This window comes from Sciurus carolinensis, chromosome 2, assembly GCF_902686445.1.
Source record: "Sciurus carolinensis chromosome 2, mSciCar1.2, whole genome shotgun sequence".
Classification (NCBI taxonomy): domain Eukaryota; kingdom Metazoa; phylum Chordata; class Mammalia; order Rodentia; family Sciuridae; genus Sciurus; species Sciurus carolinensis.
This window is the reverse complement of record NC_062214.1, coordinates 37,958,657-37,973,989: the sequence shown is the minus strand read 5'-3', so window position 1 is coordinate 37,973,989 and position 15,333 is coordinate 37,958,657. Positions and strand designations below refer to the sequence as shown.

The 15,333-nt window shown below is 39.5% G+C and overlaps 1 protein-coding gene across 1 annotated transcript in view; it reads right to left on the bottom strand.

The window, feature by feature from the left end:
• Positions 1–15,333, bottom strand: part of Sptlc3 (serine palmitoyltransferase long chain base subunit 3) — a 158,071-nt gene that overhangs the window by 25,482 nt on the left and 117,256 nt on the right. The window contains exon 9 of the mRNA XM_047541702.1: positions 10,087–10,213. Within this exon, the coding sequence (XP_047397658.1) occupies positions 10,087–10,213 (127 nt within the window). The remainder of the gene's footprint in view (positions 1–10,086; positions 10,214–15,333) is intronic.

The following is a 15,333-nucleotide window of genomic DNA, read 5'->3' as shown; positions in this document are numbered from 1 at the left end:
CACTGAAGTTAACAGTTGAGAGAGCATTGATTAAATTGTAGACATTATGGTTTTTCCTGTAACCATTTCTATGAAATAAAGAATGAGCTAGTCAATGGAGTAATCTAAAATTAATCACTGGCCTCCTAATTATAGCTAGAATCATTCTAATTTTTCCTATCTCTGGTTAACTCTTGTATTTAAAAAGACTTTTTTAACACAAAAATTCTAAAATATCCAAAGATTTAGATCTTTAGATATATAGTTTTGCAGATTTTAAAAGATACACATTAACAAGAAAGCTAAATGCTTGATAATATAGTCACTATTTCATGCATATAATATTGGAAGTATAACAAGAACCTTAGTATCTTACATTCAGTAGATACATTAGGTTGAGCAGATCTTTTCTTTAAAACAGGCTCATGTCTCTTCACTACTGTGTCATCAAAACTGTAACCATCATGGCAGGACGATGAGTGCCAAAGGAGGGTGATAATTATAGTGCAAAGTCAAGCAGATCCCACATAATTACAGGAAAAGCCATTCTTTCCGAGTTATGGATATGAAATATTTAGTCATAAGTTATTCCCATAACAAAGCAAGACTTGGCAGTGTTGCCTGTGGGGGAATCTCCTTTCTCAAACATTCGATTCTACCTATTAAAGATGCACTGAAGTGATAACAAATTTAAATAATTAATGTGAATACCATCCTCTTTAACCCAAGGAACATGAGTTAGTGAAGAAACGGCAGCATCTCTGTCAGATTCCTACTATCAAATTGCATAATATAATCAATGTTGTGACCACGAAGGGTTATGACTTTACATACTTCAAAAAGTTATATGAAAGCACAAGTTGTAGGGATGGCCTGTTGTAAGGAACATGCACTCCCTGTGGGCAAAAACCTCTTTGTTATTCCTGATGCCAAGGTGGTCACCAGTATTGAGGAGGACAGGTGAGAGTCCTGTAGTCACTGAGTGAACAGGATTTACATTTTGATTGAAATAGGGTTTAAAGAGATGGATCAAAACATGTTTCATGCTTTTCTATTTCTAGTCACCCCCCATCTGTTCTTCCTATTGCATATCTGCTAGGCCCCTTACCTGTGCCTGCATTGGCTAAAATTCTATTTTCTGATCTTGTTTCTCTCTGCACACATACCCTTATTTGTTTCCTTTTCTTTATATGGAAGTGTGATTCTTAAACTCGAGCCTGCATCCACCTCTAGAGTTTCTGATTCAAAAATGCCTACAGCAGTTCTAACAAGCCCCAGGTGATGCTGATGATGCTGGTCTAGAGACCACCCTTTGAGAACCACTGCTTTATAAATGCCTAGTCATCCCCCTCCTATCAGGCACTCCTGTCTTCATGAAAGTGAGGATTGGAGATATGTGGGTGACTACATTCATGGGATTATAATCCACATATAAATGTAATGGAGCAAACTAGTTAGGGAAACAGGCAAGTATTACAAGTCAGAGGCTGACCTTGGTGAGCAAGTTTAGTTACTTAGAGTCTGATTTAAGTACTCAAGTTTCTGATGAAAAACAAAATGGCCCCCAAGCATTTTATCAGCCTCTGCATCATGGCACAATTAGGACTTAACACATGTCTTCTCCATTCAACTTGAACATGTATTGAGAGCCTATTATGGGCCAGGCACTATGCTGATGGCAATGATATGATATTGATGATGTCTATCCACAAGAAATCTACAATTCATTAGTGCCTGATGGGAAGGACAGAATGAATCCGAGTTCATTAATAAGCAGTGGTTCTCAAAGAGTGGTCCTTTGGTCAGTAGCATCACCTGGGTCTTATTAGAAACAATAAGTATTTCATGCAGAAATCTCTGGGGGTGGGGGTCAATATCCCTACAGGTGATTTTGATGCAGAATCATTTCTTTATATAAAGGAAAGGGAACAGGGAAGGGTAGAAGCAAATGCAAAGAGAACAGAGGCTGGGATTCTTGTAAATATCAACAGAAAAAAAAAAAAAAAGAAAGAAAGAAACCCTGCAGAAAAGGGGTGGGAGAACAAGAAGAAAAAGAAGAAAAATCTGAGGATAACAGCATCTCCACAACTAAGGGAAGATCTGTTTTTAAAAAGAGAATGATGCAGAGAGGTCAAGTTCAATCTGGCAGAAGGATCAGGAGTGAACTTTGAGAGAGCAGAGTCCATGGAGCAGAGGGGCAGAGGACAAACTGAAGGGACTGAGAAGCAACAGATAGGACAGTTCTCTGTTCTGAGATTTGCTGCAATGGAAGGAAAAAGGGAACAAAGGGTAAAAGAAAGACTTTTTAGGATAAGGAAAACCAACAAGTTTATGGTTGAGGAAAGGGGCCAGTGCCTTTAGAAGGAATTAAGTACAGAGACCTAAAGGAGATCAGAGTTGTTTATTTGCTGAGATAAGAGGGAAAGAGAAAATGAAGAACACTATCTTTCAATAAATATTTGTTGAGAATTGGTGCCTACCAGGCACTGCTTTTGGTATAATGAATGACACAGACAAAGCACTACTTCTCCTGAAGAGAGGAAACTGACAATAAGCGATTATCTATCTATTTATCTATCTATCTATCTATCTATCTATCTATCTATCTATCTATCTATCTATCTATATCGTCCATCTATCCAATTTGCAGGCCCTCATAAATGCTATAAAAATTAAAGCAAAGCAAGGAAATTGAGAGAGACAAGGAGGGTATACTATTTAGGACTGGACTGTTCCCCTCAGAAGACTGATTCTGAGCAGAGATGTGAGGAGAGGAAAGAGTAAGCAGGGATGTGAGGGACAGTGGACCACACAGATGCTGATCAGAGGAGAAGTTTGGGGGAAGCTAGCAACCATAAAGGCCGGCTGCAGGAGATGCTCCCTATGATCCAGGAACTTCAAGATTCCTGGCTGCCTGGCTGCCCAGAGGTCACTAAATAAAGGCAATTGCTGGGGGGAAGTATGAAGGGACAAATCCAGTGAAGCCATGAAGACCAGTCTGGACCTTACACTGAGTCGCTGGTGATTTTTGTTTGTTATTTATTTGTTTGTTTTGGGACTAGGGATCAAACTCAGGGGTCAAGGGTACTTTACCACTGAGCTATGTCCCCAGTCTCTATTATTTTTTATTTTAAGAAAGGGTCTCACTAAGTAGATTAGGGCCTGGTAAGTGCTGAGGATGGCTTTGAACTTGCAATCCTCCTGCCTCAGTTGCTGGATTCCAGGCATGCATCTGGATCTTACACTGAGTAAGTAAGAAGCTGACAGAAAGTTCTGAATGGGGGAGTGACATGGTCTGAATAATGTTGTTTTCTTCTTTTAAGTACCACATATTCTCTCTTGTATGGATGTTATTAAAAAAGTTAATCAGAGTGTAGAATAGCAATTATGGAGGGAGAGAAAATAAAAAGAGGTTAGAGGAGAGGCACGCAAACACAGAAAGAATAAGCTCTAGTGTTCTACTAAAGAGTAGGGGGGGAGACCATAGTTAATAATATTCTATTATTTTTTGAATAACTAGAGAGGGGAACTCAAGGGCTCTAAACACAAAGTAATGATATGGAGATGGAAATGTTAATTACCCTGATTTATCAGCAATATTGTGTACATGAATTGAGACATAATAATACTCCATAATATGAACTAGTAAATGTCAATAAGAAATTAGAAAAAGTTGAAGGATATGTAAATGTTAAATACCCTGATTTGATCATTACAAATAAAATCAAATGTATAGATATATTAAATCATCACACAGTTCCCCCATAAATTTGGACATTGAAACTAATATAACAGGGATGATTTCTGTCTTTTGAGAGCAAACCATGAAAAGGGAAAAGCATGAAAGGGAGACTATTCAAGAGCTTCCTCTAGTAATCGAGGTGAGAGATGATGGAAGGAGTGGAGATGAGAGAAGTGACCAGATTCTGGAGACATGTCAAAAGAAGTGCTGCAGGGTTTGCTGATAGAGTAGGAATCAGGTGAGAGCAAGAGAGACTTCCAAGATGGGCCAAAGCTATTGGAAAATTTGCAAAAGGAAGGAAAAAAAAAGCAAACAGGCTAAAAATAATAGTAACTTTATTATTTACTCTGTACCAACCATCAGTCTATGTTCCCTGTATCACATATGATCTTCCTGACAACTTCAACTTCAATGGGGAACTGGAGCGAACAGAGGGCAAGCAATCATCATGAAGCAATTGGTGGGCCAGGTCCTGGGCCCAGAGCAGTCTGGCACAGAGTGCACCCCTTTAATCATCGATGTGATTCAACCTCTACGCTCTCTGAGAAGTGAAAGGTTATCCAGAGTTGGGTGTGGAAAGGAAGGGTCAAGACTGGAAGCCGAAAAACAATGTTGACTGATGAATTGGAAACTGTGCATCAAGATTTAAACAAAATAAGACAACTGTTGACAAAGTTTTCTTTAGGGGAGAAGTCTGTAGCTTGTGACTCACCCCGCTATGGCTGCTTGTGCTATGTCTAGATGAAGAAAGTGGCTGAGCTGCAATCTTTCTGAACCTCTCCAAGAGTAATCTCACCCACTGAGTGATCCCTTCAGCTGCCACAACTGATGTGGAACTGATTCCGGGCCTCCTAGTCCTATGAGATAAACATCCCTACAATCTATTTAGCATAAACACTGACCTGAAATCGAGCAGGCTGGCAAGATGGAAGTTGAGTCATGACATATTTATTAAGCTGAGCACTGAGTTTGACACTCAGAGGAACACCAAATTAATTCAAGACACATTTCTTGCCCTTAAGGGGCTTACAGCATGGGTTTGGCTGAGGGACCACCCAACATCTATTAGGATGGGGAAATCAAATCTCCACTTTGGGCTCATTGCACTGCACAGAGTGACAGACCAGGAGATTAAACTGGTCTTGGTGCATATGGAATGCACAGTCGGCCTGCAGCCCCTCAGCCTTTGTGCATTAACTCCACCAGCAGCCTGGCTGCAGAGTGAAGGTGGCTGTTTGTGCATAAACATTGTCATTTCACTGGGACTGCTATTTCATCTTTGAACCTTGGCATCAAAGGAACACTGACCTTATTCCTGTAGCTTGCCTTTCTTTGAAGCGTATGGCTTTGCATTGCAGATTAAAGTGAAGACATTCATCAAGGAACAGATCTGGCCAACCGCTCCCCAAACTCAACCAGAAACAAAGCCTTGAAAGGCTCCAATCACAGTTACAGTGGAGTGGGTTGAAGATGAAGGCTTGGAGCCAGGCTCCTCTTTCTCAGATCCTGTAAGTCAGCTCTAGCATGACAGTGCATCCTTTTGAGTGTTGGACAACTTTACCTGAAAGGCAATCTGTGTCTGTAGAAAGGGGTAGGCTAATGTGAAATTCCCAACCTGTTCTGTTCATTTTCTTTAAAGCAGGCATTGTTGCAAATGAGGCCAGTGTGATCATTCACTGTGTGCCTTTGAATTCTTCAAAAGATGTGCCAGGCAGAACCACCTGAAACTTAGCTGTATGATTCTACCAATTTACTTTTCGATTACCTCCTTTGTTCATTTATCGGAAAGGAAACTTTCCTATCTGTCTTCCTATTTCTGCTATCTTAGCTCTAAGAAAATGGACTGTACACACAGAATCCTCTGTTCTTTTCTTTTTTCTTAAGATGGCAAGAGGAGTAGAGTGAGAAACTTCAACTACGAGGTTAAAAATAATAACCAAAATTTTCTTAATCATAAGTCTAAGGAAAGAACCAAGAGAAATATTTCCCACCACAGGGGAAGAAAATTGATGATGGATGCTTTTTGAAGGGCAAATGATCATATCTTCAAATGAAATCTTTCTGCAGATCTTCAAATTCTGAGCAGATAAACAGTGAGTTAGTTCTGTCTGCAATGAAGGGGTAAAGCAATCCAGAGGAGGGAAGGAAGTGATTGTAAAGTTGTATACATATAAATCAACTGATTCTGAGAACAAAACACTAAAGGGTTTAAGAAATTAGTGAAAGTCCCTGTTGAGACTTAGGCTAATTTTCAAAATAACATTTTCCTAGTTAATCATCTTCAAATAATACCAGAGGATAATTTCAATTACTATGAGACTATTCACTTGCATTTTTGCCTAAATATCAAATAATTGATTTTCCATTAGAAGTGCTTGAAGTTGTCCATTGCATATATCAAATTATTAATTTTATTAAAAACAGTCCTATTAGAAGAAATGCAAGAAAATAATTAATGGAGATTTCTGGAAAGTCAATGGTTTCAGGCCAGTTTTAAAAAATCAACTATTCCTTTGTTTTTGTGATGCTGGGGATTGAACCCAGGGCCTTGCATGTACAAGGTAAGTGCTCTATGACTGAGCCACACCCCAACCCCAGAGCAGTTTTTAAGAGAACTTGATAACCATGTAGAAATGAATGTAACTCTATATAGCTTTGGTTTTTAAAAACTGAAAAATAACTACTTATACAATCTCCATATCTGTAAATTTACCACCTCCTCTTTTGGGGGCATGACCATGTGACCAGTTTTTGCCAATGAACTATAAATAAGGTGATAAGTGTCACTTCCAGCTGAACCTCCCTTTCTGTCTATTTTGGTGACCACGAATGGAGATGGCCAAGACTGAAAGTAGCCTGAATCACTGCCCTTATAGACAAGAAGTGTGCTGAGAGTTTTCTGATTTTATTAGCCTTGGTGCAAACAAGAAATAAATCTTGATTCTGTGAAGCCATTGAGATTTTCTGAGTTTATTTGTTATGGTGGCTAACTTAGTTTATCCTGACTAAGGGTCAAGATAGACATCTACTACTATAGAGCAATAGTAACAAAAACAGCATAGTATTGGCACAAAATTAGGTAGACCAATGGCACAGAATAGAAGACACAGAGACAAACCCACATAAGTACAGTTATCTCATACTAGACAAAGTTGCCAAAGAAGTTCAATAGAGAAAAGATAGCCTCTTCAACAAATGGTGCTGGCAAAACTGGAAATTCATATGCAGTAAAATGAAATTAAACCCCTATCTCTCACCCTATACAAACTCAACTCAAAATAGATCAGGATCTAGGAATTAGATCTGAGACCCTTCACCAAATAGAAGAAAAAGTAGGCCTGAGTCTTCATCATGTTGGCTTAGGACCAGACTTCCTTAACAAGACCCCCAGATGGCAAGAAATAAAAACAAGACTCAATTAATGGGATGGATTCAAACTCAAAAATGTTTTTCCCCAGCAAAGGAAACAATCAATAATGTGAAAAGAGAGCCTACAGAGTGGGAGAAAATCTTTTCCAGAAACACTTCAGACAGAGCACTAATCTCCAAATTTATAAAGAACTTAAAAAACTTACACCAAAAATATAAAGAACCCAATCAATAAATGGGCTAAGGAACTGGGCAGACGCTTCACAGAAGAAGATATATAGGTGATCAATAATACATGAAAAAGTGCTCATCATCTCTAGTAATTAGGGGAATGCAAATTAAAACCACCCTAAGATTTTATCTAACTCCAATTAGTATGGCTATTATCAAGAACACAAGCAATAATAAGTATTGGCATGGATGTGGGGAAAAAGGCACACTCATACATTGTTGGTGGAGTTGCAAATTGGTGCAGCACTCTGGAAAGCAGTATGGAGATTTTCAGAAAACTTGGAATGGACCCATCGTTTGACCCAGCTATCCCACTCCGTGGTTTATACCCAAAGGATTTAAAATCAGTATACTACAGTGATGCAGCCACATCAATGTTCATAGCTTCACAATTCACAATAGCTAGATTGTGGAATCAACCAAGATGCTCTTCACTTGATGAATGGATAAGAAACTGTGGTATATATACACAATGGAATATTATTCAGCCATAAAGAAGGATAAAAATTATGGCATTTGCTGGTGAATGGATGGAGTTGGAGAATATCATGCTAAGTGAAATAGGCCAAGCCCAAAAACCAAAGGCCAAATTTTTTCTCTGAAAAATGGATGATGACACATAATGAGGGTGGGAAAGTGGGGGGCAAGAGAAGAACAGAGGAACTTTGGGTTGTGTAGAGGAAATGGGGGGGGAGGGGATGGGGGAAGGAAAGATAGTGAACTGAGACAGACATTATTACCCTATGTACATGTATGACTACATGAATGGTGTGAATCTACATTGTGTACAACCATAGAAATGAAAAGTTTTATCCCATTTTTGTACAATGAATCAAATACAGTTTGTTAAAATAAAAGTAAAAATAAAGAGAAAAAATATGCAGACATCTAGTCCTACTTCCTTCTGTGTAAGAATTTTCCTACAGCATCCTTGAAAAGTGTTCAAATACTTCTTGAACACTTTAGGAATAATAGCAATAACAATAATAACAATCATATAGGACTTATTATTGTTCCCAGACACATTTAAAACTATTTGACATGAATTAACTTACCTAATTCTTACAAAACCTAGACACATAAATATTATTTGCCTCATTTTATAGCTGGAGGAACTGAAGCACAGAGAATTTAAGTAATTTTCTCAGGATTGAACAGATAAATCACTTTCTGAAGGCCAGACAGTGCTAAGTCAGTAGATTCAACTAGCTTCAGTCTGTAAAACCAGGACTTCCTAGACTGGGTTTGTGTTTCCTTTCTGCAAAGAGCATTTAACAAGATGCAATCCCAGGAAAGACCTTAGAGGTCAATCAACCACTGAATTTTATAGGAGGACGAGAAATTATCAGAAACCATTTTTTAGGCCATTCTCCTGATTTAGTGGGAAAAAAGTTTTACTTTGTGGTTTTCAAATTAGCATCCTGGGGAAAACTAAGGCTCAAGAGAAGGAACTCAGTGGCTATAGGTAAGAAGGTATGGAGACACTGCTTCGACCAGACCAGCCTTGTTCTTATCTGCTTTATGTGAGGGACACAGGTTGTTCCTTATCTGAAATGCTGCAAGCAGAAGTGTTTTGGATCTCAGGTTTTCTTGGATTTTGGAATATTTGCATCTAGATAATGAGATATCTTGAGGATGGACCTAAAGTCTAAACACAAAATTCATATGCTTCATATACACCTTATATACCTAACCTAGAGGTAATTTTATAAAATATTTTTAGTCACCTACTTTGACTATGTCCTGTCACATGAGGTCAGGTGTGGAATTTTCCACTTGTAGCATCATGTCGGCTCTCAAAAACACTTTCAGATTTTGGAGCATTTGAAATTTCAGAATTTCAGGTTGTGGATGGTCAACCTGTACTAGGTTTGTGATAAAATGCATATATGAATAAGTATTCTGCTGCCTTGAATAATATTGAAAAAGGAGGGAATCATGTATCTACTGAAATAGGTTTAGAATTTTGCACTCAACAACTCAGGGCTTTATAACAGTTGGGAGAAGGGGTGGAACACAAGAATTGCCTAGCTCAGTGGCCAGTTTGGAGGTCAGTATAATTTCTATTTCCATAAATGTACTTACTAGCTGCGTGGCAGGGAGAGCTGCTTTATTCATCATTGAATTCCCCACTGGTATGTGACATATAGTAAAAACTCTATAAACTAGATCTGAAAGATAGAAGGACAGTTCCAAGAGGCTTTGATGAAGCCATTCTTCAAAATGAAGATTATGTTCATTTAGATTGAACAAAGTAGCCACATTTTAACTGAGGTGACCCAATGACAAAGAAATGACTGGAAAGCTATTGTGTGTGCTTTCCCATAGGTCCTCAAGTGGCTTTCCCTTGCCCAACCTCACCTGTAAGAAATACAAAAGATTTTAAAAAATGAATATTAATTTGACTAATTTGGTCTGGGAAATATAAGGTAAGCCTCAAGCAGGCACACACACATACACACACACACACACCATGTTTACTTCATTTTAACACAATGGATTACACAAAATTATCCAAATTTGCTAATCATGTTAAGGGTGAATGAGAAGGTTTCTTTGTTTTAACAAAGGATTTGTGTGTGTACATGTGTGTGTGTGTATGTGTGTGTGTGTACTGACAACAGTTACAGTACATTTATCGCCTGACTTGATTTACAAATTGGATTTCATAAGACAAAAATGTGTACTTGAGAAGTACACATCCTGGACTGATAGAGAGGTTTGGGAGAGTTCAAGGGAACTGTGCTCTCTGAAGACCTTCTTACCTTGTGTGGTCCCATCCAGTCCCATGATGAGTTTCAATGATCTGATGATTTGCTCTGCAATCGGGGGGCTCATGGATGTAGCATAAACAGCACTATGTGAGTGAACCCGTAAATAATCCACAAGTTCCTTAAATAAAAGAGGAAACAGAAAAAGAAGGCAAATAGATCTCAGTACTGGTGGTGATAACCAGATCTAGTTCCATCTCCACTCATTGCAATGAAAGATATTTGATTTTTTGCAGCTCAAAAGATGAATGTGGTCTGGTTTCCAATGGGGATCACCAACTGCTTATTTTTTTCTATTCCTTTTTTCTTAGTTTCTCCTTCAAACACCTACAAACAGTAAAAAGCGGGGTGCCACAAGTTTGAAGTTGAGGTTTCCAATTCAAAACTAGATGTATGAAGGAGAAATGATTTCTGAAACATCTTTTGAATGCTTACTACATATGAGCACTGCCTTAGTATTCAGGAGTATCCAAAGAATACAGGATATAGTTCTTACCCTTGAGAATATTACATATGATTATGCTTAGGGAAAGCAAAGGTACAAGAAATAATTGCACATGCAAATAAGTGTATGTAACAGGGCTGCAAGAAGCATAGGAAAGAGAGAGGGTACTGATAGATAGTAAGGATATTAGGGATGTTCCAGTGAAAAGATGGGATTTATTAAGCCTTGAAGAATGAAGATAAAGAAAAAAAAGGAAACTTGCAAGAAATGAGTGGCACAAGGGAGAAGTCAAAGGTGCAGAGGCAAAAAAGCAAAAAGCATGTATATTTGAATATTAGCTAAGAAATTGCAATTCTTTTCTTCCCTGTACCATACATCTTTGCAATCCAATTTGTAGACCCTTCCATCAAGAGGCAGATAACTCTGGGCTGACCTTCTGAACTGCTTTGAGCAATAGAATGTGGCAGAAGTGATGGTGAGTTAGTTCTGACCCAAACCTAAGAGGTCTTGAGGAATTTTGTCCTTTTAGAACCCTCCCCAGCTGCCATGCAAACAAGCCCGAGCTAGCCAGCTGGAGGATGAGAGCGTGAGGAATAGAGCAATGCTTCAGCAAAGGCCACTCCAGTCAACCAGTGATTAGTTGACCAAACAGTTGACTGTTACACAAGAACAAGTTCAGATGAGACCAAAAAGTAGCCCAGCTGAGCCTAGCCCACATTGTTTATAAATAGAATTGTGAGCTAAATAAATGTGTTTTAATCACTAAGTTTTGGGGTGGTTTGTTATATAGCAAAGGCTTGCAGATACAACATGTGTGTAGGATAGCAAAGAACAGGTTAGCTAGGGATAGTGGAAATTAAACCAGAGTATAGGTTAGGACCCAATAAACTCTGATTGTGCCTTGGGCAATAGAGAACTAATAGAATTTTTGAGTAACACTCTCTGGAGTACCAGCCAATACAGAATCCTGGTTTTCAGAGGTAGGAACAATATTTAACCCACATGTCTGACTTCTGGGGCCAAATATAAAGTCCCAGGTAAGTTTGCTGAGAACCTTAAGAAGTTTCAAAAAACAACTGTCACAATGCAGAGGGACTCAGAGTCAGTATTTGCATGTACTTAGCCTGATTCATTGGCTCATGACCTGAGACTCTGGATGTCCCGTAGAAAAACTAAGGCGGTTAATAGCAACTCTATGTATTCATAGTGTGTCTTTAAAGGACACACCCTCTTCTCTAGGATAATATAGAAATTCCGTTTAAGTGTCTGATCATTCTTTATGGCAGTGAACTCAGAAGAACTCTTGGGAATTGAGATCTTTTGCTTTGGGGTAAGTTCATATCCTCCTAACCTATCCTACATATATTCCCATCTATGAGCCTGGGAATGGGCCCTGCCTCTCATTTTCCCATCTTTTTGGGGTATTTGTGGGCATTTTTTTTTCACAAGTATTTTGAACATTTGAAGTTCATGTTCCTCAGCAAAGTGGGTGGTCTGCCTCACAGGTGGTGGATGAAGGTTAAATCAATAATGTCATGACTCTACCTGGCTCTCAGGGAGTGTCAAGGGCTCCATTCTGTCCTTTCTGCCTCCTCCAATATGTCTTTCATTCTTAGTTCCCTCCTCACTCTGCCTTCTTCTCCAACTTCCTCCCTCCTTCTTCTGCACTTCAAATGGTTTGTTCCTTTGTTCCTTCTTTTCTTCCTAGCTGCTTTCTTCCTCTCTTCCTTGTACTCAGTTCCCTTTCCCCCCTCTTATTTTTATGTTTCAAATTCTCCATTTAAATATTTTTCCTTCTTTATTCCTAAGTATTGCTCTCCTTCCTTCACTTCTTTTTTTCATTCCCTCCCTCCTTCTCTTTCTTCTTCTGCCCACTCCTTCCTTTTATCTTTCCTTCTCGTCAGTGTATGTCAAAGACTTGCTCTGGACTGTGTGTGGGAGTCCAAGGGGGGAGGGAGAACAGAGAGAGGCCATAGTCTAGTCCCTGGCATCCATTACCCATGTGTATAATTAAAATGGACTTTATGTCTATTCTTTTCTTTGGTGAATCATATTGATTTGGTGAAACTCTTTGGGAGAGTTTTCCTCTAGTCAAAGAGCATGTGTGTGATGATGTCCTGACTTAAGGCACCAGCCAGGAAGCATTCAGGAAGTTCACTTTGGGGCATCTGGTATACCTCTAAAAGAGAGTAGTAATTTTCCAGGTAGTGGTAGCCAGGTTGTCCTCAAGCTCTCTGTCCAGCACCCCTAGTGAGCATCAGCAGGGATTTTCTTTCTCTGTTGAGAGTGACTACCTCCTCACAGGATGCTGGAGGAGCCAGTAGGAGAGAGTAGGTGAGACAAGCATGGAACATGGGTGGGGAGAGGGGACAAAAAGACAAAACTCCTCAGAGTCTTTATTCCAGCTCCCTCATTTTGCAGAAGGTAATGTTCTAAGCTTCTGTAACTATACTTGGATAACCTCAGACCTCAAGTCAAAGATATTTAGCTCAGCTCTTCCTCCATGACTAGTGGGGTGGTGGCAATAGCAGTGAAAGGGAGGAAAAACAGGGGTGAACAGCAGAATACTCAAACTTGAAGACAGACGGAATGACTCTGAAGAGAAAACGGGGCTAGAAGTTAACACCATTGCTGATATATACATACATTTCCTGTGCGAGGTTCTATTTTAAGAACTTGGCAGGTGTTAACTTATTTGAGCTCCACAATAAATCTATGAGATAGTACTTCTTTTATTGCCATTTTACAGATGGGACAACTGAGTCACAGAGAGGTTCAGACAATTATTCACAAAAGGTGGCAGAATGAAGATTTGACTCCAAAGAATCTGGTGCTGGAGTCCACCCCCATCCTTGGCATTAGATTTATTTTTAAAATTTATTTATTTTCATATGGTGCTGAGGATCGAACCCAAGACCTCACACATGCTAGGCAAGCACTCTGCCATTGAGCTGCAATCCCATTCTGGCATTAGACTTATTATCTCTACAAACCAGACCAAGAATGGGCTTGGTTTAAGGTGAGGGGAAAGTCTAGGAGAATACAGAGACCAATGAAACTTCTATTCACTCTATGGTACTCTCCTGATCCACAGAGGTTGTTCCTATTGTAGGGGAGATGGGGAGAATTCTGGATATACTCCAATCTACATAGTACTGAACCACAGCTTGAATTCCATCTGTCTAAAATGTTTCATGTCTATTACTCTTGTTTCTTCAAAGGAAAGAAAAGTCAGTTGGGAACAGGGATGGACTAATACACCTTCCTAAAATCCACAAAAGTGGGTACTCAGCAGGTGCCCAGTACATCCTGATTGTCTAATGAAAGGCAGAGGGGTTTCAGAGATGGAAGGATGGTGGGACACCTTGATGTCTGTAAGGGAGTACTAAGCTGCATTCTTAGGAACAAATATAGCAAAAGTTCCCAGCCTGGAGGGCACTGCTGACCGAGACCAGACAAGGAAACAAAGCCTCTTTTGATTCCCACTGTCCCCCACTCCAATTTCCTTTCATAAACTGAGAAGTTTCACAAGCACTTTTAGTTTGAGTAAAGTAGCTCATCAACATGAAGACTTTCTGTCCTACATTATTATTATTCCTTTGGACTTAGTTCATTTTCTCTCAGTCTGAGTTTGCAGGTGGGGTTAATTTGCTTTTGTGGTTCAGAAAATGGGACTCTTTAAGTAACTTCTGGAGAGTGTCAAGCAAGCCTCAGTTCTTGCTTACTGATTCCCTTCCTTTCTTTCCACCCCCCATTGGGCTCCTTGAGCCATGAATTAGGCGTTGGCTTTGGTCTTTTGTAAGGCTAGTCTGGGTTGTGTCTTTCTTCAGTGTGGGTTAGAGGTCTGCTCAGAATGAGGTTTCCAAGTCCATTTGTAAGTTCAAAACCTTGATTATTTTCTTTACCCATAGGCCTGGAGTTCAAGGACAAGGGTGGGTTTTCTGGAGGAAATCAGACAGGAGGCTCTTAGAATAAACATCTTGGTACTCATTCCATGACCCCTATTTACTTCAAAGAGCCATTAAATACAGCCAGGGCAAAGCTGGCTTCTGCAAAGGGCTTGCCTTCTTCTGGCTTGCAGGCTTCTGGGGCTAATGATCACCCCAAACTCTGCTGCCTATCCCACTTCCCTCCTTCAGAATTCCAGCCCTGCAACCTATCAATCATGAGGACAACCTTTGCTTCATTCATTTGCAACTTTCTGGTCAGCCTTTGGAGGCTGTGGAAGCCAGTGAATAGTAAAGGTGTGTGATAAGTCTGCAGATCCATGCCTGGAGAAAAACTGAGGGTCTGCTGTGTTGAAAATATCTCCCCAGCAACTGGAAAAATAAAAATGAAAAGAAAGAAAGGAAAGAAGAAAGAAACCTATCCTCATCAGCTCAGGTTTTCTTTAAAGAAGTTATTCATGACATGGAACTCTGACATGGGGAGGGAAGTGATTATCTGACATTTTATCCAAAAGGTCTTGAAAGAGTCCTCCAAATGGACTGTTCACTGTGCATCTATAGTCACTCTAAATTCAAAGTGAGCAAAATGGAAAACTCTTTCAGGCTCTTGAGAAATTGCTTTGGCAGTTTCTCTGAGGTGAGGAAAGAAAGCTATAGCCCAGAGACAATCTCTAATTAACAGAGATAAATTTGTAGGACATTTGTGAGGGGAAGACTGAGAACCAAACACAACCTCTAATCTCTGTGGTCCTAACTTAGTACTAAGCCATTTTTTTCTCCCCTTGTTTGTTTCCAGATATTTATTTCTTATATGATTCATCTTGTTGCTAATGTATGAAGCTGACCTTG